The following is a 27,027-nucleotide window of genomic DNA, read 5'->3' as shown; positions in this document are numbered from 1 at the left end:
ATTATACGCATATTTAGTTTATGGTAATAGGCGAACGGGTCAACTCCTAAGGGTAAAGCAATCTTACCATCTATTGCTGATCATGCTTTTGGCAACTGAATTTAAAAAGCAGATCTAGTGGAGAAAAGAGAAGAGCTTCTCCCTCCTCCCTGGCACAGATCCCCGGGAGGGATGGAAAAGACCAATAGGAGAAAGTAGCTTCAAGTTTGGAGGATAACTTTGGGCTTCAGGGAAAGGGAGTCTTCTCTCACAAAGGGCCTTAGGAGAGATGCCCATGCAGAACAAAGGTAGGAAAAGTAGTGAACAAAATTTCTGAAGCCTGAAGCAAGGAAAGAAAGGATAAAAGGGAAGCCAGGTTAGGACAACAAAACAGAATTGGCTGTTCACACACAGGCAGTCCCATTTTCCCACAGCTCTGCAGAAAGTCCGCCTTTGTGAGGTCACTGTAGAGCTCTCACTGACCCCATCCCAGACAGAGGAACAGAGGGACCCCACTGTCACACCAGGAGCAGTGCATCAGGGCTCAGTCACATTCAACATCAAAGGACAGTCCACTCCTCAGAAGTCCTACCTACAGGCACAAGGTTGAAAATACATGACCTTATTATGTCTGAACAACAAAAATGTGTAGGAAAGGAGGGCATTAGGAATCAAGAGAAGTTAAGTAGAAAAATCCAGTATTTTGGGGCAGCCTGGGTGGCTCAGCAGTTTAGTGCCACCTCCGGCCCAGGGCGTGATCCTGGGCACCTGGGATCAAGTCCTGCATCGGGCTCCCAGCATAGAGCCTGCTTCTCCCTCTGCCTGTGTCTCTGTCTCTGTGTCTCTCATGAGTAATAAAATCTTAAAAAGAAAAACCCAGTATTTGAAAAAGACATGGATTGGAATCCCTGTGTGATTCTGGGGGAGGTTCATCTCTCCAAGTTTTACAGTTTTTCAATCTGTAAAATGGGAAGGATGGGACCTATTGTAACTTAGATGCCATGTAGGGGTCACCTACCCTTGTTACTTTCACAAGACTGTTTCAAATCCCCAATCCCATAGCTTGGGGAAACACTGTTTTCTGGAGATATGAGCAAATTCCTTCATGATCTCTGCAGACTCTGGTCTCCTGTGCTTTCAGGTCCTTTCTCTGCTCTGCCTGAAGTAATTCGAGACCAAAAACTCTTGCTCCTTCACCAGTTTCCCCAAATAGAGCTCTCAAACCAAGGAGTCCAGAATTTTATTGACACGGAATATCTGTGGTTATGAGTTAGGAACACACTGTAGAACACTGTGTCCTTACATAAATTCATTTATTTCCTGTCTTAACTTTTCTACTCACCCCTTCCTGTCCTGAACTAGCTCCAGTTTTTCTATTTCTGTGATGTCAGTAGATAGTGCCTCTTCTCTGAACTCTAACTGGCCAACCACCAAGACTGGAGACAGAGGCTCAATTATCAACAAATTTTCAAAAAAAAAAAAAAAAAAATTCTTCTCAGAAAATTCTGGCACCAACTGTAAAAGCTCTACTGTCTTCTCCATTCGCTCACATTACTGCAAGATTGCTATGTGGGGTAATTGAAACAAAGAATATAATAGCTCAGCATATGCTATTATATATAGAATATGCTAGCACAATGAGTTGAACATAGTAGGCACTAGTGGCTGCCTTTACAATCGTGATCATGCCACAGTTAGCCCCTAAGAGACATACCTACACCAACCAGAAAGACTCTGATGACCTGCCTTTGGCCAAGGTAATCAACAATGTATAACCAAAAGCTAAGGGCTCTATCTTTCTCCAAACACATGATAATCATGATAGACAACAGCAGGCTGACTTGCCACGGTAACGTCTCTGCATTCTTCCAAACACAGTCACAATACGCAGCCAAGCAGAAAACAGCACAGGTACGATGCTGTGAAAGCTTCCTTTGATCAACCCCACACATGAGGGACAGAAATTCTGAAGTACTGTTTCCATCAATCCTTCTGGAAAGCTGTCACTTTAATTTTAGATCTCCTTCATCTACTTTTTTTTTTTTTTTTTTTTTTTTTTAAGATCTCCTTCATCTACTTAAATGTAGTTTTGTTTTGTGTTAAACTCGAGCTTTTTTCCCATATGGCAGTTCTTCACAGGGCAAAAAGCTCTTTCTCCACCTTCAAATACAAAACATATACAGAGTGTCAGGGTAACAAAGTTCGTTTCCTCAGGAGATTCTCATGAGCTGGCCTTCAGTATTCCTGCCAACAGGAATGGTCCAGGAGACTGTGTGGGGCTCAAGTGGTCATGACTGCCTTTGGACAACAGCACAGCAAGCCCAGACATCTTGCTAGGATTCTCAGACTCTCAAGAAGTAACCTACACTTATGTTAGGCACTGTAGATTATCAAACTAGAAACTGTAGGGTTTTTTTTTTTTTTTTTTTTTTAGGTTTTATTTATTTATTCATGAGAGACACAGAGACAGAGGGAGGCAGAGACACAGGCAGACGGAGAAGCAGGCTCCATGCAGGAAGCCCGATGTGGGACTCGATCCCAGGTCTCCAGGATCACACCCTGGGCTGAAAGCGGTGCCAAACCGCCGAGCCACCTGGGCTGCCCTGTAGGGTTTTTTTTTTTTTTTTTTTTTTTTTTGTAGGGGTTTTTATAGACATTTAGGAATCATTCCCCACCCCCCACCCCCAACCTGCCAAGAAGTTGGGAGAGAAGTTCTGTGTACACATTCACATAGATAAACAGAAGGCAGCTCACAGATAAGTCTGACCCTGGGTGGCAATAATGAACACATGCTCTCTTATGCACAAACCTGCAGGATTAGATCTGCCAGCTGCCACTCCTTAAAGGGTAAACAAACAGAAACTTGAACACAATCAAGTGAATGAATGTTGGTCCCAGACTGTCCATCCTAGGAAACTAGTATTAGCCCAATTCTAAATGTAATTCTAGGTTATAATTCATAGAAACAAAATGAGAGGATGTAAATCAATTTCAGAAAGATCAAATCTAGGGACAGCAACATGGTGTTCTTGGACCTCTGCAAAGAGGCACAAATCCTTAGGCCTGAACAAAAATTATGGGTCACTGAAAATAGGAAGTCACGACACAAAAATGTTTTATTCCAGGGGCACCTGGGGGGGGCTCAGTCGGTCAAGTGCCCAACTCTTGATTTCGGCCCAGGTCATGGTCTCAGGTCATGGGTTCAAGCCCTGCATTGGGCTCTGCGCTCAGCCCAGAGCCCGTTTGTCCCTCTCCCTCTGCTCCTCCCCCAGCTGACATGCGTGCGCATGTGCGCATGTGCTCTCTCTCTCCCAAATTAATATGTTTAAGAAAAGGTTTTATTCCAAGCTTACTCACAAGACCCCAAAGAACTTTAATGAAGTGGAATCAAAAGCTCTAAAGGTCTGGCCTATGGTTTCTTAACAAAAAGACCTACAAATCAGTTCTTTTCCTGCTTGGGCAGACCTGTGTTGAGTTTACCCTCACGTGCTCACAGCGCTGCTTCGGTGAGCTCACCAATAATAGACAATCACAAAGGTCCACCAACCAGGAAAGAAACCTGCTATATAAGGATACCAACAAAGGGCTACACTTCTTAATCTATATTATAAATCCATTACCCTAATTATCTTATCTTCCCTTACATGCAGAGTCAACAGCATACCACTCACCTTCCTCAAAGGTGGCTTTCTTCTGCCTCACTAGAACACGGAAGTTTTCAGCAGGATTCACACTTCCAACCTAGAATACATGCACAGACAATAAACCCGCAGATCACTTCTCTCTTTGGCAGCACCCCAGGCAATATGAGATGCCTTAATGCAGCAAGTGTGCTCTTTTTATAAAACAAAACCAAAGACAAAGGGAAGGTCCTTTCTGTTCATTTCCACTTCTGGGGTTGTGTTTAAAAGCAAGCAGATTCCTGTGGCCAAAGAACTGCCATCTGTAGTTTCACTTACCTCTCTTTATGGAAGCTGACTTCTTTCCAGGGAGGTCAGAAGTGTTATAACCCAAGCCACCAGGTTGCTCAGCCAGAAGGCTTTTTGTGACAAGATGCCGGTTCATCCCGACACCCAACCAATTAGGAAGGGGAGGATTCTGCAGTCCGGGGTCAGTTCAGAATATACTCGCCCCACTGAAGATGACATGAGAAATAACTGCCTGATGCTTGGTTTGCTGAACTGCCCTTGTGGGGGACTGCTGAGATCTCTTTGGCATTGAAGTTTTGGAAGAACATACCAACACGCCCAGGCTGCACATGTCCCCTCAAAATAAAAGCAGATACTGTGTAAAGATTTACTATAGTGCTAGGTGGGAAAGTTTCTAAGATGAAACTCCGCCACATTATACAGCTTTTCCTGAGCATATGTGGGCCTTAGTCTTCCAGTCACAACCTAGAGGAGCCTGGGTGGCTCAGTCAGGTAAGCGTCCAACTCATGATTTCAGCTCAGATCACATTCTCTGGGTTGTGAGATTGAGCCCTATGTCGGGCTCCACACTGGGTGTGGAGCCTGCTTAAGATTCTCTCCCCAGCTCTTCTCTCACCCTCCCCGCCCTTCCTTCTCTTAAAGAGAAAAAAAAAAAAAAAAAAAAAAAAACCCTTTCAGTCCCAACCTTAATAGGCCTGAAGTATCACTCAGTTCATAGGGGAAAAAGACAACAACAGGCTTCTAATGTGGCTGGTAAACTTTGGTACAAAATGTACTAAAGTTTCCATTTTGCTCTGGGATAGCAGTCAGAAAAGCTCTCAGAACAAAAAAAGGTCAAGATTATTTTTCCTTTCCTATAAAACACTGAAATAAAAATCCAAATCATTCTCAGATGTTCAGTTTTCCTGAGAGCATTTCTTTTAAAGGTTGGAAAAAAGGCATGCCCTAATGCTAACTACCCTTCCTAATACATCTGGCTATTAAGGGACAAATTTTAAGACTCAAGGATTCAAAATAATGCCACTTAACAGAAGGCAATACGTTCAAGTTCCAGAACCTTCTCATTAGATAAAAAAGATCTCAAGTGTCAAAGGATACTTGGTTTGGGAGAATCTTAAGCTTGTAAAGCCTGTTCTGAACTTATATATTAGAAAAGAAATAGGGAAGTCATGCTCTTAAATTTTATATATTCGAAGACTAAGACTTGTGTCATCAACCTCAACTTATCCTACAGTTTTAACTAAACAGAAAGCTGCAAAATAAAGCCAATCAAAAAATCTCTACCCAAAGTGCTACCACTGAGCGGTTTCATGCACTACATATTATACAGTGATCCATGCACATAGTCACAGATATATTTCTGTGGTTAATTCCCTGACAATAAAGGAAGAAGTGTGGGAAGGATGTACATGGTTCATTTATTAAAAGCACCAGAGAAAATGATTAAAGGACTAACAGGGACGCCTGGGTGGCTCAGTGGTTGAGCATTTGACTTCAGCTCAGGACCTGATCCTGGAGTCCTGGGATCAAGTCCTGCATCAGGCTCCTCGCAGGGAGCCTGCTTCTCCCTCTGCCTGTGTCTCTGTCTCTCTCTTTCTGTGTCTCTCATGAATAAATAAAATCTTAAATAAATAAATAAACAAATATATATGCACTACACACACACACACATCATATATATATGACTAACAAAAGTTGATGCAATTCCCTCGCTCCTCAAATCCCAATCTTCCAGAAAGGCAGGGAGTACCCTGGGAAAGTTCTGCTTACACTGGTGACACTGCCTTCAGCCAAGCTGGAGATGCTAAAGCAGGGCTCCCCTTCCTCAGTCTTCAATTTTTTAGAGTCGGGTCCCTCTTCGTGGCTGGAAAAGAAATAAATGGATTTTTTCCCCCTTAAAACAGAATAAACAATACAAAAGCCAGACTTGGTTAACACGTAAAATATACATTTATTTTTCAAGTGGCAAAAATAAACAGCCACACTTAGTCCTTGTTAACGAAGAGCCTGCCTCCCACTCACGGCCCCAGAATTCCTGAAGGTCCAGAGGGAGCAGCCCTGGCTCCACTGCACAGCACCAAAGAAGTCACAATCAGCAGCTGCGTCACAGAGCTCCCTCTAAATATGAAACTGCAAGCAAAGGTACAGGAAACCTGGCATTTCAGGAAGACACCCATTTACCCTTCAGATATCATTTGCTAGTTTCTGTCTCATACTCAATAGTTATTAGCTTTCATGGACACAGATGACTTTTGGGTCTAACACCCCATCTTCTCCATCATGTATGTGAGAGCTTTATAAGCTTCTACTTACAGCTGTCAAAACTTACTAGACAATCCTTAATTAAATATGCAAGGCCTTGTTCTTAGAGAAGTCCTTAAACTATAAAAAACCACTTTCAAAAAAGCCTTTTAATTTGTTCTTTTATAAACCTAATTCTGTTTGGGGCAATATGCTAACCGTCCAACAGCATCTGTGTTAGGAGGGAAAGATGATTCCAAGGAACTGTATCAAACATCTTGTCTCAAGTAACATGCTGGCTTCAACAGCCTGCCTTAAAGTCAAGAGGAGGACAAATTAATTGCAAAGGAGAAGAAAATCAAATCCAAAAACTCTGCCCATAATCTCCCTTAAGTTGCTGAACACAGAGATATGAGAATTTTTCTCCCAAATAATCAATCTGGGGCAAAAGCAGCTGTCAAGAAATGGTTGAATGAAAAGGGAAGTTAATTGCTAAGATCTAGTATTTCTAAATGTGATGTGTTTTTGTTCAAAAGCCCAACCTTCAGAGAATGAGTCCTAAAGAAGAGGTTACCCTAAAAACAAAGAAAAATGAAGCTTATTCAATGGTATTTCAATAATGAATCTCTTACCATTAGATAAAAGGACTAAAGTAATTATTACAGCCTCACAAACATGAATTAAAACTTTTATTGCTTGACATATTTCCATTCACAACTTGCCTTTTTCTCTTTGAGAAGTAAAGAGAAGTAGAAGACAGGAGGATGGAGACCAGGAAACATTAAAAGGGGTGAGTCATCCAGAGCTCTTCAAGTAGAATAAGAAACAAACATACAAAGCCTTGATGACAAAAACAGAGGAAAAATGCGCAAATCCAAGGAGGCATGAAATTCTATCAGAATTTGAGTGCTATGAAAAAAGTCACAGCCATCTCAGTGAACCTTTGCCAGTTCTTCCCAAGAGACAGACAATGTAGTGCCCGGGATTCAAGTCTCACTTTTTCCACTAACTCTGGACCCTTATGCCTTCTTAAATGTACTGATTGTGTTTTAATTTTTGCATATCTAGAGTTTAAAGTCTAGTTAAATGACTCCTCTCTCTGGATTTCAGTTTGCTCCTCAGAAAAACACTATGATGAAAAGCACCATGAGCACATCACTACTCATCTACTGTCTTCCAAAATTGCAAATCACCTCATATGGCGCTGTTACGAAGCATTAGACATACAAAGTACTACGCTAAGTGCTATAAGAACACAATGTAGATTGCATGAAGAAGCTCTTACACTCTCCAAAATAAGGTTCTAAGGAAGGAAGGACAAAGAGACATAAATACATATCAATCCTCCAGGACCGGGCAGGGTAAAGGTAATAAGCAGAAAGTAGCAAAAATTTGAATATGGTTAATATGCTCTAGATTGAACCATTTTTAAAGCATTATTAGGAATTTTACATATATTAAGCTCAAAATGTCTCTCTGTAGTGGGAAAAGGCAACGACTCTCCTCTCAAAATTATCTGAGGAAGCTAGCTCTGGAAGATAGAAATTACCCATGCAAGACCCTAGCAGACATACAAATGACAACAGCTGCTACATTTGGATGTCAGAACCATAGATGATTTACTGTTCTTTCTCATTTTCTTTCTTTTATAAATACATATACATTTTGTGATTTATCTATTTGGTCAAACATTTACCTAATACTATGTGCTGACCACTATGCTAGGCTCTAGATTCTTAAAGTACACAACCAACACTTTCAGGAAATTCAGCCAAATCAAAGAGGTAAATACATAAACAAGTGATTAACAAACTACTGTGGTAAGCTACATGTCCCTCTGAGAGGATAGCCACTAGCTAAACCAGGCTGAGCCATGGAAGGCAGGCTGGGAAGTAGTGAGAAAATAGGATGGAAATATAGTAGTCCCCCTCATCTATGGTTCTGCTTTACAGTTTCAGTTACCCGTAGTCAACTGCGGTCTGAAAGCAGATGAGCCTATGACTTACGGTCAGAAGGTCAACAGTAGCCTTATGCTACATCACAATGCCCCCATATCATTCACCTCACTTCATCCACCACACAGGCATCTTATTATCTCTCATCATCACAAGAAAGGTGAGTAGAGTGCAGCAAGACATTTTGAGAGAGGGACCCACACATGCATAGAAGTTTTACTGCAGTATATTGTTAAAACTGTTCTCTGTGATTATTAGTTATCTAATGTTGTTAATCCCTTATACCTTAAACTTTATCATAGCTATGTAATGTGTATATAGGAAAAAAACCATCTCATGGATAGGATTCGGTACTCTCCAAGGTTTCAGGCATCTGCTGGGGGTCCTGAAACATAACCCCTGTGGATAAGGAGGTACTACTGTATCTAAATCATGGACATAGAAACTGTGAGGAAAGAAAGTAGTTCTATAAGGAGTTGGATTATGAAGAAGTATTTTCCGCTTATCTAGGTTTTCTCAATTGTGTCACAAAGTTTAATCTTAAACTGATACTAATAGCCACTAAAGCAAAGGTTTTTAATCGGGGGTCCAAGGATACTGACAAGGAATTTGTGAACTACTTAAAATTATATACAAAATTTAGTATGTTAGGGCATTTTCCTGGGGAGAGGGTTCACAGTTTGTATTACATTATTGAAAGAGTCCATCACCTGCACACACATACACACAAAGATTAAGAATCGCTGCACTGATGTGATCGGATTTGTTTTTTTAAAAATCACTCAGGTAGCAGCAAACGCACGATGCATTGCAAACAGATAAGACCTGAAAGGGAAATCAGATAAGGCCTTACCTCAGTAAAGCAGGCTAAATTGAGGCCTACAGAAGAGCAATGGCAGTAGGAGACCCTAATAAGAGCTAACATTTTTTTTTAACATTAACCACGTGCTAGTCACTATACCAAGCATATTTCAAATACCTCAGGTTAAACTTCACAAGCACCTTAGACATTAGCTACCATTATTGACCTTTCACAAACGAGCAAACCAAGGTTCAAAAGGGCCTGATCTTGTCTAAAGCACACAGTAAGGGGGCTCACAGTGAATTCTGTACTCTCAGCCACTCTCCCATATGGCCTCCTGAAAGGTAGGTATAGGTTACTGCAAATAGTGCAGAGCAACTTGCCAATTTTAACCACTGGTGGAGGAAATGCCTCGATTTTGATCCAACTCTACCTGACTGCATAATCAATGCTATTAGCCACTATGCTAACCTGAAGCGAAAGGAGGAGATTTGAGGTAAAGCTAACACAACTTGGTAAAGCAACTAGACATGGAAAAGTAAAGGTAATGACTCCCTGGAAACTAAGTGTCATTCACTGAAACAGAGAATAACAGCAGGAAGAGGGTTTGAAGGGAGCATGAAAGGAGATAGAGATTATGAAGTCATTTCTGAACACAATGACTTTGAGGGATCTATAGACACTTCAGATGTCCAGAGCACAGGATAGAAGTATATTAGAATGGACAGATATTTAGTAGTTTTTGAAGACCTGTATGTGAAATAGTAAAAGGTCTCAGGACATTCTTTGCTAAGGTGATACAGCATAATTGTTGGGAAGGCAGGCTCTGGAGTCAGACTGTGTGCATGTAAACTCTTTCTCCAACACTTAATCCACTGTGATCTTGGGCAAGTCTCCTAGTTTCTCGAAGCCTCAGTGCCCGCCGCCCCCCCCCCGCCCCCCCGCCCAGCTTTAAGAGGGAATTAACAAAAGAATCTACTCCCCAGGATGGCCAAGATAGTCCACACAGGTAACACAGGTAGAGCACTCAGCATGCACCTGTGTTTAAAACAGGTCAGCTCTTTCTGAGGAGGAAGCCTACAGGACAGAACGTCAACACTTAAAGCTGGTGGGGAGAAAAAAGCTGGCCCCAAAGGAATCTGAGAGGAAACTGCAAAGGTTTAAAAGAACAATCTGGAGAAGCCGGAGTTAAAGAAGATATAGCAGTCCCAATAGGGAAGATAATTGACAATGCCAAGCGCTACCAGGAGGTCAAGAAAGGGACTTTCTTGGCTCCTTCCTGGCTCAAGGAAATATCGCAGTTAACGTCTTATGGAAGACTGTTGCAGGGAGTTGGCAGAGGCTGGGGGAAAAGTGGCAGTATGGACTGTTCTTCCAATAAGCCTATCTCATGGAAGGAACGAAGATGGTAACAGACAGCAATCTGAAGGAGAAAATGGAGGGCATGACTGTATTTTCATTTAGAGGAAAGAAATACAACACAATGCTGATGTGTGAAGGCAAAGGAGCTGGTCAGGAGGGAAAGGATAAAAATACAGCAAGAGGGAAGAAATTACTACTGGGCTAAGGTACCAGATGGGACAGAAAATGGCATCCCAGGACAGAGGTGAAAGGAGTGACTGTGAACAGGACGAAGTACCTCCTCCACTGGGACTAGAAAGAAGGAAATGAGGGCAGATGCAGCAGAGGTATATTTTTAGAGATGGGCCACAGAAGCAACGAGCTCCCACCTACGGGCCTCTCTCTCTTCTCTCTTCCCTATGATAGCGTTATCACCATCAGAGTCCTCAATGTGCCAGGGACATCCTGAAGACTTTGTAAACTGTTTCCTCACCACTACAGTATGCCTGCTATGTGTTAGCTGCTATACTGGGGTCTAGCCATGCAACAGTCAACAGCATATATTACTCAATCAACCCTCATTACAACTCCATACAAGTTACTCTCATTACCCCTATTTTTCCATGAGGGAACTGAGGCTTAGGGTGGATAAACAACTTGCACCTCAGGTCACACTGCAGAGCAAGGAGACTGACTCACATAGTCTGACTCTGGAGTCTGAGGTCCATACCAGTAAGTAACCAGGTGAGAATGGCCACTGAAGGTAAGTGGGGAGGATTTTAAGGGACATGAAAGAGGAAAGTTTAGACTAGATCTGCCCAGAGACAAAAAGAAATCAAGATCACATACGACTTAGTTGCACAAACGGAATTAGACCTTCAATGTCCCAATTCTTGTGTTGAAGTTTCCCTGACCAAGAGATGACATTCTTGTTTCAAGGCTGCACAGCAACTCTGAGGGAAGCAAGGCTTTTACACGGGAAGGGTAACTGTACATTTCTGGACTACTCTGTCAGATGGTGCTCTTACCTTCTTGAAATGAAGAAATCATTCCTAACCCTCAGGATTCAACCAGTCCAGCATGAATACTAGGTCTTCTCAAATATTAGTATTTTAATGAATGATACTACTATTGTTTCGGGTTCTGACTCTTGCCTTCCTTCTAAATAGTTCAAACTGCTTCAGTATGTGAGTTCATTGTTAAAATATCTCTTGAGATGAGGCTGTTTTTAGATGGAGAAACTCTTATAAAGGTAAATTAACCAAAATCAGACTGAGAGTGGCAAAGCTGGAATAAAAACTGGTGATTCCCAGCTCAGGATTCTTATCTTAGTCTGACAATCCTGAACAGACACCTGCCCACTCCTCAATCTCAGCGCCTCACCTCTACAATGGAAATATGCACCGTGAATACGGAGATGCTGAATAAACACAAAAACATAGCCAGTTGTTTGTAATTTTTCCCCAGTAGGGAGACCACCTCTAAAGCTGACTGAAGCCTCATCATTAAAATTGAGGGGTTTAAGAACTTTAAAGAAGCAACTGAGTCATTCTTCTTAAAAATACAGGAGCTACTCAATAAATATTTAAGTGAGTCATTTCTGCAATTCTTAAAAACCTGTAAGATTTCTGAGAAGAAAGGGTCGAGAATAGGAGTGTGAGTAGGTGTGTGTGAGCGAGATAATTCCCAGGCCCCAGGCTGATAACTTGGCAATGTCACAAACCACTAGGGGAGCAAAGCAAAGGCCACAAGCTCAGGCTTCCCAAGAAAGAGTGAGCAGGAGAGGAGGAACAGAGCTGAAGGTGTAACCGCTGCAGGGATCAAATCACAGAACAACAGTCTTCTGGGCCTTCGTGGTGTGTTTTTTAACCAGCTAATTTACATTTTAATCAACGGGAGGAGGGTGAAAACAGCCCATTTCTTTCCCACAACACCAGAAGGTAATCAAGATCATGAACTGGAGCTTTAATACCTAGAGAGAGAAAAGCCACATGACTGCAGTGAGACCAGAGCAAACCTGTCTCAATATTGTATGGAGCTGTTCTGAAATCCTATTCCAGAGGGATACAGTAGATGAGGATAGCAGAGGGGAGGTGGATTTTTAGTGACAGTCTTTCTAGCTAGAAGAAGGCATGACAGAAAAAGAAAAAAGAAAAAAGAAAAAAGAAAAAGAAAAAGAAACCTACAACTCTCCAGGATGTGTTCTGAATGTACATGATAGACAGACTGACTATACTAATCCTGTGATTTTTTTTTTTTTCAATTCTGAAAAAGTTTGGGGTATTAACCTCTAAAAAGTCACAGAACACACAAAGCTTTCAGCTTGGAAAATAAGTCACTAAACTAGTAACTTACAGAACCCTGTGATGGCTTCTGAAACTTATTCGATACTCCTCCAACGAGGTATTTACAAATAATACACTTTACTTGGTCAATGAAGATACAGGTGTGGGAAGGAAATCAAAGAAAAAAAAATTATGGTCTAAAACTGAATCTTAGAACACATCCTAAAGAAATGAATAGATTAATTCCGATTTGGGGAGAAAAGCCACCAATAACTGAACCCACACCTGGTAAAATCCATGTTGTACACCCAAATGATTCTGGATAATCAAAACAACTTCTTACGGTTTTTGTTTCACTTTGAATGGAAACTGATACAGATTGTGAACAGAATCTGATGAGGGGAAAAAACCTATTTAGCTACCTGAAAGCTTGATTTGGTTTAAGCTTGATCACAGGAAAAGCATTTTGTAGTCCTCAAACTACAAATCCCTCACTCCTGGTATACCAAAGTACATCACTGATACAGTAAGAGCACAGCTAAAGAAGAACCAGGTTTTCATCCTCCCTTACACTTTTCCTCCCAAAATCTCACTGCTATTCTCTGATAACAGCCTCCCACCTGAAAAAACCTTATGACCTTGACCCTTATCTTTTCATTCCAAGCAACCTACTTTAAAAACAGTAAAAAGTGGGCAGCCCGGGTGGCGCAGCGGTTTAGTGCCGCCTGCAGCCCGGGGTGTGATCCTGGAGACCCGGGATCGAGTCCCACATCGGGCTCCCTGCATGGAGCCTGCTTCTCCCTCTGCCTGTGTCTCTGCCTCTCTCTCGCTCTCTCTGAATGAATAAATAAATAAATCTTAAAAAACAAAAAAACAAAAACAAAAAACCAGTAAAAGTTAGTCTTAGATATTCAGAAACTGTTTAGCTTTCCTATTAAACGTAAATCACTAAGAATGTGATGCTGATCAAAACATCAACAACCCGGAAGATAGCTCCAAATTCCAGGTAGGAAAAAAAAAGTTATAAAATAAACTGCAGATGAATTTGTAAGGATAATATATCTACAATGGACAGAGAGGAGAAACCAGCATTTTCAACGCAAGGGTCAAACATCAAAAGGTTTCTTCCTTCAACCACAGACCCATTTGCAACCCTTAATTCCAGAGCTCCTCTTAAGACTGCCCAGTCTTATGTACTCCAATGTCAAGTGAAGCAACTACATCGAGTACTTACTTGTCTTGGAAAATGTCCTGAGCAGTCACCTGATCCTTTTTCTTGATGACTTCAGTCAGAGGGAAAATGGTCTTTATTTTAGAGAGAGGAACCTGACATTTAGTTGTCACCTCAGTGGGGGGGTCCAGCATATTCAAAATGTGCGGCTGAATTGGGGGTAGAGGCTCCTGGGGATGCAGAGCACGGTGCAGCAGACACTGTGGGAGAGGAAGAAGGGTTTTAAAATGTAGATGTAGACATCATACACGACTTCACTATACTTTCCTGATCAGAGATCCTCCATGTTAGCTTGGGAGGGCTATAGGATTCCTACCACATGTAACAGGGAACAAAGGTGGCCTTGGAAGTACCTTGGTCAGCAGGATGCCAGCAACATCTACAAGCAACTGTAAACCAGGTCCAAGCCTAGCAGTGCCTTCAGCTGGAGGCCTCCTAGAGAAGAGGCTCCTCTTACAGACCGAGGCTGCTGCTTCCAGCCATACTCGAGGCTCTCTAAGACCTCATTCCAAGAGCCTCCAATCCTATTAGCTCCCCTCAGCAGACTGCTTTCTCCCTTGCGTAATCTTAGATGACGGTATGTGGTGGGTGAAAAGGGGCTCAGTGAGTCCCAGGAAGACAGGAAGAAGTCTGTAGTAGAGCTCAGAGTACTGGTCTGTCCCAAACTTCCCAGGGTGCTAAGTTTGGGCTCTTCTCCACTACCTGACCCACTTCTGTCCATGTGCTCTACCATCCCCTCTCATGGGGGCTACCACCATCATCTTCCAACTGGTCTCCCTGAATCTACTTTCATTGTTCTGTATAGCAAAAGCTACCTTAAAACCAGCCCTTCCCATACCCCAAGTCCCGCATACCACAGCTCCAACATGCCTCCTGCATCTGCCACTGTCTTCCCTCACTCTCACACCCCAGCTAGGCTGGGCTCTCCCTGTTTCACTCCCATACCAAGTGAGGTCCAGTCTTTGGGACCTTATGTTTATCGCTCTCTCTCTGCCTCATTGGCCTTCTCTGAAATCTCCAGAGTTGGCCCGTTTTCATCCTTCTGTTCTTTGCCCAAACATCACCTCCTCAGAAGAGGTTTACCCTGACACCCTGTGAAGGAGCCCCTCCACTCTAATCCTGCCACCTAGCTACTCTTGCTATCACTCCTGTTTTATAGTTTGTAAACCACTTGTTACTACCTAAAATTATCTTATCAATCTTCTAGTTTACTTGTTTATTAACCTTCCCTCTAAAAAGGAGAGCTCTTGTTTGTCTTGTTTACTGCTGGATGTCAGGTACCAAAAACAGTGTATGGCACATAATAAGCACCTACAGGGATCAGTTGAAGCACAACGTAGTCTTTCCTAGGACTCTATTTGTTGACACAGCTGTCAGGAAGTGGCCCCAAGAGAAGGGCCAGGGTCAAGACCAGGGCAGGTTCTGTGTTGCTCACAGGAGTGAAAATCTGGACCACAAGCCACTTCCATTCAACTACCCGTACTGCTTTCCATCTACGAAGCTAGGTTTTGGCAATGCTGTTATCTGTCCAGAAAAGTAAACCCTCTAAAAGGAGTATAGGAAGGTAAGCAGGAATGAAACTATCAATTCACTGACCTTTTCTTTCCTTTGCTAGAGAATCATTCCAAAATTCAGTTGGAGAATAAGGAAGACTCCTACTATTCCCACCTTTAAACGACTTATACCTTGGTCATTTTAAAGAGAAAAACCCAGGGAGCTGAAAAGTTCTCATAATTCAAAACACTGTTTCGTATCACAAAGGTACCTGATGTATACCACCCCGTGGACGGTTTTCCTACCCTGTAGAAAATGTAAGCTAGAGTCTCCATTCTAAAAAAAAAACAAAAAACTTCAGCTTAAATAGTAAACGTCATTTGAGTTGACATCCTCTAGAACTTTCACGTGCTGCTCCCTCATCTCAATACACCAAACCACACTCTTCCTTCTCCATAGTATATTCACTTGTCTCAGAGTCTGATTCCAGCTTTCCTCTTTCTTAATTACTCGACATTCCCTTGAGCATCGGTAATACCAGCTCATTTAATGTGAGGCAAAAGGAGAAACCAAAGTGATCCCAAACCCTGTGCATCTACCCCCAACCTTCTTCTGCATAATTCTTAATTCACAGTGCTCTTCCTCTGGTCATTAAATTATCTACATAGTGTAGAAAGCCCCTCAAGGTGTAAGGAGTAATCCAGCACACACACAGCAGACTTCTCACATAGTCTGGAAGATTCTGTGATATTCAATGAACACTTCTGGGAAAAGAACTAGAACGAACAATGGACAAATATTCTACTCAACCTCCCTACTGAAAAAATATTTCAGATCTTCAGTATGAATTCCAGGCAATTCCTTCAAACGGTGTCATCAGCCTACAGGAGATGTTCTGAAGCATCAGCCACTCATATTTTTTCAAAAGTCACATTTTACATAAAATTAAGCAGGATATTTATCAAATGCATTCAATCAAAAAAACCTTAATTCATTTAAAGTTTCAGTTTATGAGAAAGTAACACTTTTTAACAGTAGAAGAGCTGAGATTACAACCCTAACTTATTTCTTTTAAGCAACTGTTACTCCTTGATGTGATTTTTACAGTTTGAAAAAGACTAGAAAAAAAATTCACAGGCCACATGGTTAGCTCATAAGTTACCAATATGTTGACTTGAGCAACACCATATCAGTGATTTAAGAGGCAGTTGCTATACCATGCTTCCCCCAAAATGTCGTTTTCAGCATTTCTTTCCAAAATTAGAATTAAATTAACCTGTTGTCCACAAATTGATGGTTAACCTCTCCCTCCTTCTGCCCCCCACTCCCAGGCCATTTATTCTCAGCCATGAATGCTTCCTGTATAAAGGAAGTCTTCCTGGACCCCAACATCCTCCTCAGCTTCCCGCCTCCTCCTCCATCAGGAGAGCTTTCTTCTCCAGCACTGTACTACTACTCCACTACTGGCCCCCACCCCCACTACTCCACTGCCCCTGGGCCCTCAAAGTCAGCAAAGACTTCATAACAGACCCCAAAGGTCCTCAGCTGTGCTCGCCCTCACTCACCAGAGTGTAGTGTCTGACTTGTGGTTTTGTCCTTCCAGACACACTTCACTCCCTGTGTTTCCCAAGGCACCAGCTTTTCCTAGTTCTTTCTACCTCTCTGATCTGGGGAGGCTGAGGGGGTGGGCGGGGCTGGAGGGGGTGGTGGTGGTAAAAGGAAAATTTCATTTTGTCTTTCAACAACCCTTCTTTTTCTCTCTATCCTTAATTATTCACTCATACGATAGTGTTCAGGACTCTGTTCTCCCTTCTTCTCATGAACATACTCTCCCCAGGTCATCTCGTACACTTCTACTTCTACCCAAATGAAGAGGACTCTCAAGTCCTGAATTCTCTCCTGAGGTCTGCATCCCTATTTCCAACTTCCCACTGGGTGTGTCTGTACTGGGATGACCGACAGACAGCTGCAATCTAACACCTGCAAAAACACATGAATTGCCTTTTCTCTCCGTTCATTCTGTATTCCTCATTATCGCTTACAGGGACGCCATCCTTCCATGCACCCAAGCTAGGATCCCATTACCTCCAATTTCTCTTTCTCTTCAAATACATCCAGTCCTTTAGGTCCTGTCTCTTCTGCCTTTACATGTTCCCTCTCCGTTCTCCCTGTCACTGCTGTAATTCAGGACTTCACGGGGGCCACTGCAGCTTTCCTAAGTGGTCTCCTTGCCACGTCACCATCAGAGCTGGTTTCTACAAATCTGTCACCTGCCCACTGACAAAACCTTATAGTAACTTCCTGCTGCTGACAGGGTAACATCCAAGTGATTGGCTCCTCACAATTCACCTGAGACTTACCTTGCCTGCCACCTTTCCCATCATTTCCCCACACAGCCTATTGTGCGGCCAAGTGGACCTATATCTAGGGGCCCTCAAATCCAGCACCCTCCTCCAGGTTCCCATTTTTGCACATGCTACTTCTTCTGCCTGGCATGTTCCCGTCACATCCCCTTTCTTGTTTAGCGAAGCCTACCTTCAGTCACCCACTTGTGAGCTTTCTTCTACAGTGTTTTGTACCCTTCACTGTTGTACCTATCGGTTTCGCATCTCCACTCCTCTCGCTCCTCTGGGAGAGTCCTTTCAAGCAGTGGGCTTATTGTATCTTTAGCTCATAGCACAATGTTAGTACTCAATATTTGTTTAGGGAAAAAAAAGAGAGAGAGAATTCAATTTATAAATGCCATAGCAGTAATACTTGTATGTACAGATAAACCATATTAAAAACTCTCCCCCATAAAAGAAAGCAAAGTGGGTAAGATATAAAAATCAAAGTTGCCAGTGCCTGCAGCTTTGAAAGGTAACAAATACCTATGTCTGTGGCTTGTTATCTGTTCGTCTAAACATTTATTGAAGTCAGACAGAACCCAACCTAGATACATCTGCCAAATATGAGAAGTTTCCATTTTTCACCACAGTGACCAAGTATTTTTGCAAGTTTTCCACACCAACTGGTCTGTTCCTCCCTTTCCTACAAATGACAAAGAGCTTTAGGTCTTAAAGTCCACTTGTCAAAAACACCAAAGAAGTTTATACAAGTGGTGTACACTTGACTACACTTAGAATATTGAAGCATTCACTGAGTCAGCCCTTTACATGTTAAGCTTTATATTCTAATTTTAGAAGAAAAGATTTGTTTTCACTACTTAAGGGAACTGTAAGCATCAAAACACCAGGCAGTTTCAGTAGGAGATCCCTTGAACTATAACAGGCCCTGATAGGGACTTGACTCAGTTAAGGATGCTTTGAGAAAGGGATGATCAGTGGTATCTCCTTCATCTCCCCCTGTACCCCCCTTCGCCCCTGCAAGAGGAGGACTTCCACTCCTCTGTGGTGAAGACCATGCCCGATAAAGCTGCTTGTGATGTTCGCCAGCTCTGTGGGATCCAGAAAGGCTCTGTCTTGCTGCCACCAACTTCATCTGGGCCTAGAATATTCCTTCAGCCCATCCCTCTCCTGTTTTAGCACAAGTCAGCTCTCATATCAGCCTTCCCAGTTTCCCTTAATCTAATCTCCACTTTTCCAATTCTTCTGGCCCAAGATTCAGAAATAACTATTTAATATTTTTCTGTATTTTAGTTACTCTTTAATAATTTCATACTATAACCTTTTCATCTAACTTTCATGCTACCTTTAGTTATGAAATTTTTGACAGATGTGGTACTGGAATATTCTCTAATTTTTTTTTAAGATTTTTTATTTATTTATTCATGAGAGACACACAGAGAGAGGCAGAGACACAGGCAGAGAGAGAGGCAGGCTCCATGCAGGGACCTGATACAGGATTCGATCCAGGACCCTGGGATTGTGCCCTGAGCCAAAGGCAGGCACTCAACCGCTGAGCCACCCAGGCGTCCCAGTTCTTTTCTTTTTTAAGATTTATTCATTCATGAGAGACACACACACACACAGAGGAAGAAGCAGGCTCCATGCAGGGAGCCCGATGCGGGATTCAATCCTGGGTCTCCAGGATCAGGCCCTAGGCTGAAAGCAGTGCTAAACCGCTGAGCCCTCCAGGCTGCTCCAATCCTAGTTCTTCTCTATTGTTATTATACAGTTCACAAAAATTCTCCTACTATTTGGATATAAAAAACAAAGTCTCATTCATATAGAGGAGAATAGCCTAGAAAAGGCATAAAAGAATCATCTGCTTTTTTATTAAAAAACTAGTCCTAAAAAACAAAAACAAAAACAAAAAAACTAGACTTCCCCCAGAAAAATAATTTTTTATGTATCTCAACTTTACTTCTTTCTTTCTAACAGCTCAGAGTATTTTTTTTAGTAGTAAGAGGAAGGTATTATTCTTCCATTAAATAAAGCAACTGAAGACTTCAGAGGACAAAGATGCTTGTTTGGAACTGGCCAATTATGCTAACTTTTCACTCAGGTCTCTCTCATTAAAAAAAAAAAAAAAAAAAAAAGACTGATTCATCTTTCCTCTTTTACCTGAAATAATCTCTGAAATTGAGGATTTGGGATTTTGCTGGTTGGAAATAAGTCTTCAATGGTGTCGTCCTTTTCATCTTTCTTTATCAAGCTCATGGAGTCAATCAGAGCATCAACCGCACTCAGCTGAGCCTCTAAAACAAGGATAAACAGATTGCACAAAGGAAAAATGATTATCTCCTTTGGTCTCCACTAAAATAAGTGCTTTCCATTCAGATACTCATAGCATTACCAGCAGGTTGTACAGTCTGAGCTTGGCCAAAAAACAGTCTATAGTTATGCAAGTCATTTAATCTGAGTCTTCACGTTCTCTTTTGTAAAAAGAGCTATTTAGAATGTCTGCTCTTCTAGGTCCATTCAGTGAACTTTTGCAGTGTTACAGCACAAGCAAAAGAGTTTTATTCCAGAGGAAGCACCACAGCCATACAAAACCCAACTTCCATACGGAGACTCGAAATATTCAGTAAGCAATGAGTTAGTATATTCAAAAAATTAGTATTAGCTAAAGCTGAAAACCATGAAAAAGAAAAAGAAAATATCTTTGGTGATGAGGTGTAAGTTTTACAAGGATTTCCTATAACTTATCAAGGTAACTTAACAGGCAGACCGAGGAACCTAACAGGCAGATACCAGCAGAACAGAGGGAGTGGACTCATTCCCAAGTCTCCCCAAGTCGTAGGATGAGCTCTCTCCCCTCACAAACCTCACAGCCTGGGTGCACACCTGCGTATGTGTTCAAACTGTAAGAACCTTGTAAACAGAAACATGACATCTTCATTACCTCCCTCCTAATACCTTACAGAAATCAAGAGTTCCTCAGTAAAAATCTACCAATTCAATAAAAATGGCACAGTCCAAAACAACACGGATGAAAGGCAACACTTTTCCAAAAACACTTCTACCTCAACTATTATGTGTAACTTCCATTCTGCTGATTCATATAGCAGCTCAGCTGTTAAAAGCTCAAGTGCTGTTTTTGGATCATTCACAGCCATTAGGCAAAAGGTGGAAAAGAGTAAGCAATTCTTAAAAAACCCATTGTGCTTCTATTCTTTACCTTTTCAAATGTCTCTTTTACTACAAAATGAAAGAGCTTACAGACTTTTGTCATGATATGTTGCTATCCCATTTTTGGACTTTCCAGGGGAGGTTTCAGACACTGGGAGAGCCATCAGCATCTTAAACTGACTACTGCAGGGTCCACCCAGGACTGGGTAAGAGGTTGCACTTGTGTGTGAACATTCAGTGGTTTTCATTTGCTACGTCAGGCTAGTATCAGGCCACTCTGCAATTGCACATCTCTACATAAGTATCTACTGACATATGCCAAACAGTTTTAATGATCCACTTTCCAAAGGAATAAATGCAAATAAAAATAGGCTAACTCCCAGAAAATAAATCAAGAGGCTAAAAAGATACTTAACATTTTAGGTCCTGAGTGAATGATATATGTCCATGATAATTCCTCAAAAAAGTTTTTTTAAATGTCTATGCATTTAAAGTCTAAAATTATCAAGACGTAGAGAAATAATACTGTAACACAGTAGAGGCTTCTATACATTCAAGTCCATGCCTGACTCCACCAAGATGCAGACTGACTTGTTTCTTGAAGGTGAAGATAAAAGCCCAGGGCCTATGTGATTCATGGCTTTTCTACAGCACACTCTTCCTAAAGGATTTAACCAAAAAAACCCAGAGTGAACCCCCTTCTGAGACTCACCTCACGACTTCCTAATCCTACAATGACACAAATTTAAACTTTCAAGCTTTTTGGTATGCATTCTCTACAATTGGCCCACTATATTTTATTGCAGGTGTCTTAAACCAAGAGCCCTGAGATGGGATCTGTTGTCGGTGCGAATCATCCCATGCAGCACCCTGGCATTTGTAGCCAGATACATGATAAAGGCCTTTTCTCATAATGCTCAGAGTAACTCTTAGAAATAAGGGACAAGGAGGCTTGGATGATTACTGTAAAGTACAAAGAAAGGGCAAAGAGAAAAGTTAATCGTCAGCACTTACTTTTCAGTTCCAAGTTAGTTACATCATATCTTATGTAGGACACTAAAGTCATAGCTTTGACCCTGCACGTCAATTCATTTCAGCCGAGGGCAAACTGGTTCACAACTAGACAATGTACATCCATTTCCAACAAGCTGTTCCCTAGATACAAGCTCTAAGTCAGATGGGGAGAAACCAGTGTTCGGAGAGTTCAGGGCAAACGTATCCCTACTATGAAAAAAGATGATGCACCACCTCCATCATCGCTGTGGATGAGCATGTTTGGAATCCAAGTAATTCCACCTTGTGAAGTCCCCTGGCCCCAATCAATGACTGCAGGCAGGTAACTTCCCAAGGACAGTCGGTGTTTAGAGCCAATTAATGGGCAAAAGGGAAATAAACTCACCCGTGGGAGTGCATTTCTTATTATTTTTGAAAGATGAAAACATGTATTGTCGCAAGTCTTCCATAAAAGGCAGCTGCACATATATTAAACACTAATGAGAAAGAAAAGAGGTAAAAGCAAAAACCAAATTAATGGAAAAAATATAAAGCTGGTCCCAAATGCCATGCAAGTGGCACAACAAAAGTATTTCAAAAATCAGACAAGTCTGGGACTTGGTAAGTAAAGCATTTTGAGTTCTGTTATTTGCTGTACACAACTGTTGAACAGTACAAAGAATATTACACATAAGAGAAAAACTATCAAAGAATACTTGCAAAACGTGTGACCAATACAACAGATGGGAAGAGTCACAGTGCCTGGAAAGTTGATTGGGAAGTCAAGATATTTGCCTTCTCCTTTCTACTTCTACCACAGAAAGTTCTCTGAGAAACAGGAGATGGTCAAGAATCTAGGCCTGGATTTTCAATAGGAGAACCCTAAGTAAACTGAATTTTTCAAGGACCACAACAAAATCATACCCTCAACCTTTCTCCATAGTCTTCATTTGTGAAAACAGGCACACCCCATCCCCATTAAGTTCCGCGAAGTCAAGAAGGGTGAGAACAGAGAGGTCACTGGACTGGGCAAACAGAAGGCTACGGTTAACCTTCAGTGATTTGATTTAATAAGCTCCTTACACACATTTATAATTTATGCTCCTTCGCTGCAACTGAAAGTACAGTTCATAGACAAAAAGCATTAGCATTACCTGAGAACTTGTGAGAAGTGCACAACCTCAGGCAGTGCTCCAGATCTCCAGAATCTGATCCCCAAGTAATTCCCATGCCCATGACAAGTGGAGAAGCACTGTTAGAAGTAGAGGAACTGACATAAAAAAAAAAATTTAACACAAAAGACCTGTGGGATTTACCTCATAGACATCCTTGATAAAAGGAAAAGCCATGCCAACTTGAGGATGAGATCTCCTGTCATAAGCATATCGAACCACGGCCACCATGTCTAATTCATCCAAAGCATGAATCAGGGAGGAAAGTGCCACTGCTGCTGCCTAGTAAGAAAGCCACTGCATTAACACATAGTCAATGTGTGTCAACTTCCCCAACACAATTCAGTACAGATGACCCTTGAACATATGGGTATGAAATGTACGGGTCCACATGCACACAGGTTTTCACAGTACTGTAAATGTATTTTCTCACCCTTATAATTTTCCTAACCTTTTCTTTTTTCTAGCTTACTTTATTGTAAAAGAATGTATAATACATGTAACATATAAAATATGTATTAAGTGACCGTTGTTATTGGTAAGACTACTGGTGAAGAGTAGGCTATTACTAATTTAACTTTTGGAGGAGTCAAAAGTTACACTATTTTTGACTGCATGGGGTGTCAGGCCCCCTAACTCTCTATCCTCTTCCATTGTTGAAAGGTCAACTGTACTTATAAGATTGCTTTCCACTTAGAAAAAGAAAGTCTGGGGATCCCTGGGTGGCTCAGCAGTTTAGTGCCTGCCTTTGGCCCAGGGCGTTGTCCTGGAGACCCGGGATGGAGTCCCACATCGGGCTCCCTGCACGGAGCCTGCTTCTCCCTCTGCCTGTGTCTCTGCCTCTCTCTCTCTCTGTCTCTCATGAATAAATAAAATCTTAAAAAAAAAAAAAAAAAAAAGAAAATGAGTCTTTTTGCCTTTACATTGTTTCTACCATGCTTACAACCTGCATTATTAGCTGGTAAAACAGCATAACTTTATTAGCAATGCTATTTAAAATGAAATGTTTATTGGCAGTTACAGGCTATCAGTACAGCAAACTTCTGAGCTCTAGTGCTGTAACATTTTTATTTAGAGTTTGAGTTTTGAGTAAGTTTTGTGCTTATCAAAATTACTCTTGGACCTTCTTGTTGACAACTAGATCAAATATATAGACCCAAAGGGAAAAATATTGAGTACTTTCACTGTTTTCAAAGCCTCAGTTGGAGTTACAAGCATTGTAATTTGGAATTGATAATGTAATAGAAAACATTAACCTCTTTCTTTATGCTAGACATTAAAGAGGTTCTACTCTCTTTTCTTGGTTGTCATCAGAATGAAAATATTCAGAACAGTGGTCTGAAAATGCCATTTGGAGCTGGTTCACATTGATTTTTAAGTCTCTCCAATACATATTGACCACACATTGATTAATCTTTATGTTTTTTCATATTCTGGTCAGGTAAATTCAGATGTACATAATGGAATACCTTTTCTTGATTGAACTACACTATGGTATCTACATGATTATAAAGAAAAATAACTGGGCAGCCCGGGTGGCTCAGCGGTTTAGCGCCGCCTTCAGCCCAGGGTGAAGATCCTGGAGACCCAGAATCAAGTCCCACATCGGGCTCCCTGCATGGAGCCTGCTTCTTCCTCTGCCTGTGTCTGTGCCTCTCTCTCTCTCATGAATAAAATCTTAAAAAAAAAAAAAAACTTAAAGAAAAATAGCCATATTCGGCCTAAAAAAAGATTATATCTACTTTATTCCCATTTCAGATTTTTTTTAAAGTGTCCCTCTATCCACTTCAAGGCCACATTGTACATTTCAGCATTTGATCACACTTACTATAACCTCTTCTGGATCCTCTCTCTTAACTGTTCAGTCTCCCTTCTCTCAATTCATACCTTCATCCTCCAAATAAACTCCAGTCTCAGCCTTTCTAAACAAAATTTTTCTTTGTCCCCTCTCTCCATAAATTACTATCTATATCTTTCCCTTCACCTCTAAATTTCATGAAAATTTATTTTTTCTTGGTGTTTTCATGGTTTAGAACACAATTATTCTTCAATCTAAGCCAGCTCTTGCCCTCACCTTCCTTACTGAAATTACTCTCCAAAGTCATCTATGACCTCTTAATTGCCAATCCTTGGTTCCCATTCTATTCGTTTGACCTTTCAGCAGCATCTGACCATCCTCCCTTCTCTTTACTTTCTCCCTCTTTGGCTTCAGAAACAATACTCTCTTCTCTGATTATTCATTCTGTGGGTCACTCCTCCCCTAACTCTCCTCTTCTTCCACTAATCTTGAAATTCTGTTCTTGGCCTTCCCCTCCTCCTTTTACTCTGACACTCTGCTTGTGAATTATTTTATCTAGTCCCATCAGCTGATGAATCAAAAATCTGTATATTCAGCTTTAAACTCTCCTAAGATCCAGACTAATACTGCCTACAAGCTGGTAGATACCTCACATGGTTATACTCCAGGTATCTCAAACTGTTCATGATGAAAACTAAAGTACTATCTGTCCCCCCATTCTCCTACAGTACTCCCTACTTCATGAATTCCACTTCCCAAACAAACGAGAAGCCCCAAAGTCTTCAGTAATGCCATCGGACTCATCCTTCACCTTCAAGTGTTCACCAACCTTTGCTAATTCTACCTCTATGCTATCTCTCTAATCTGTCTCTGCCACAAATGCCTTTCCAGTTCACAGAGCTGATCATGTCATTCCCTCCATAAGAATCTCTAATTGTTCAGGGGTGCCTGGGTGTCTCAGTCAGTTAAGCATCCAACTCTTGACTTCAGCTCAGGCCAAGATCTCAGGATGGTGAGACTGAGCCCCATGTTGGGATCTTGTTCAGCACGGAGTCTGTTTGTCCTCTTTTTCTTCCTCTCCTTCCCCCTGCTCAAGGGCATATATTTGCACTCGCTCTCTATCTTTCAAATAAATGATATTTAAAAGACTCTCCAATGGTTCCCCTATTCCAGCCTCAGTGAGCTGTTATTCCTGGACAAGTCTTGTACTTTCCCTCCTCTGCAGCTTTCTGCTCTTACATTTCCTCCTAGCTAGAATGCCCTCTCCACATCTCTGTCTCTTGAGCTTCTAACCTATTTTCAAGGCCCAGTAAATTGAGACCCTCTCCATTTTAGATCTGCTTTAGTCTTTCCCTCTTCATAAATCCCCATTGTCTGTACCTTTTCTTGGTAATATATAAAGATAGCCTTTATCAAAGTTAGCTACGTATATTTTCATTTCCTCCACTAAAAACCTATGACCTCAATATCTTGTCTTCAAAATCATCTATAGGTTTCCTGACAGATTCATTACCTTTTTAGTTCAATTCAAGGAATATTTACTTAGTTTCTAGTCTTTGCTACTATCTTAGGCCCCGTCAGAAAACAAAGATGAGTCCCGGATCTCACTGCACTAACACAGTCTTTACTAGCGGAAGTGAGATATGTACCAAATACAGAACATGTACAGTCTAACAAGTCCCATTAGAGAGACCAGAGAAACAGTGGGAGTCTGAGGATGAGATTACTTCCAATTTGTTTGGAAGTATCTATCTGGATGTCTTTGATAGAGCTAATTGGGATATGAAAGGAAGGAAGGATGAGGTCAAGGATGACTGTGACATTGTAAACACAATGCTACATGTGTGGAAAACTCAACTAAAGCTCCACTTCCTTCCCTTCCTCTTCTCCTCCACACAGTATAAATCACATACAAGTATAGATCCTCTATACGTAAAAATAATTATATACTAATAACAAGAGAAAACATATTCTTAAAAGGAATTATTCACAGAATCATAGAATATTTGAGTTGAAAAACAACAGTATTCGTCTAACCACCCACATGATGACAAAATTCCCTCCCCAAAATCTGGCTGGTGCAAATGCAAATAAAGACTCTGCTGGGAAACATTCAGGAATGGAGATCTGACCATCTCACAAGAAATTAATCCACCTGGAGGCAGTAATCCTTGTTGACAAAAACAATTCCTCATTTTGAACAAAGCTACCACTTATTGGTAGGAAACCTCGTTTAATTTCTATTCCACATGAAAATCCCCTAATGTATGGAGGGGGCTTTCATGTCTGACATC

At 41.4% G+C, this 27,027-nt stretch overlaps 1 protein-coding gene and 1 long non-coding RNA gene across 7 annotated transcripts in view; one reads left to right on the top strand and one right to left on the bottom strand.

Moving 5' to 3' along the window:
• The window catches only part of XRCC5 (X-ray repair cross complementing 5), an 89,599-nt gene that overhangs the window by 35,871 nt on the left and 26,701 nt on the right, over positions 1-27,027 (bottom strand). For all 6 annotated transcript variants that reach the window (XR_007408792.1, XR_007408793.1, XM_025442212.3 and 3 more), the window contains 6 exons: positions 23,080-23,217; positions 22,170-22,260; positions 19,763-19,896; positions 13,767-13,963; positions 5,679-5,772; positions 3,651-3,720 (listed from right to left, as the gene is read on the bottom strand). Coding sequence is in view for 4 of the 6 variants with exons in the window: in XM_025442212.3 (XP_025297997.3) it covers positions 3,651-3,720; positions 5,679-5,772; positions 13,767-13,963; positions 19,763-19,896; positions 22,170-22,260; positions 23,080-23,217 (724 nt within the window). In the remaining 2 variants the exon portion in view is untranslated. The remainder of the gene's footprint in view (positions 1-3,650; positions 3,721-5,678; positions 5,773-13,766; positions 13,964-19,762; positions 19,897-22,169; positions 22,261-23,079; positions 23,218-27,027) is intronic.
• Positions 8,117-27,027, top strand: part of LOC125754466 (uncharacterized) — a 38,930-nt gene continuing 20,019 nt past the window's right edge. Inside the window, exon 1 of the long non-coding RNA XR_007408794.1 lies at positions 8,117-8,264. This is a non-coding gene — a long non-coding RNA (uncharacterized LOC125754466). The remainder of the gene's footprint in view (positions 8,265-27,027) is intronic.

The sequence above is a fragment of the Canis lupus genome, chromosome 37 (genome assembly GCF_003254725.2).
Source record: "Canis lupus dingo isolate Sandy chromosome 37, ASM325472v2, whole genome shotgun sequence".
NCBI classification, from domain to species: domain Eukaryota; kingdom Metazoa; phylum Chordata; class Mammalia; order Carnivora; family Canidae; genus Canis; species Canis lupus.
Note: the sequence above shows the minus strand (reverse complement) of the source record. Positions and strands in the feature narration are given on the sequence as shown.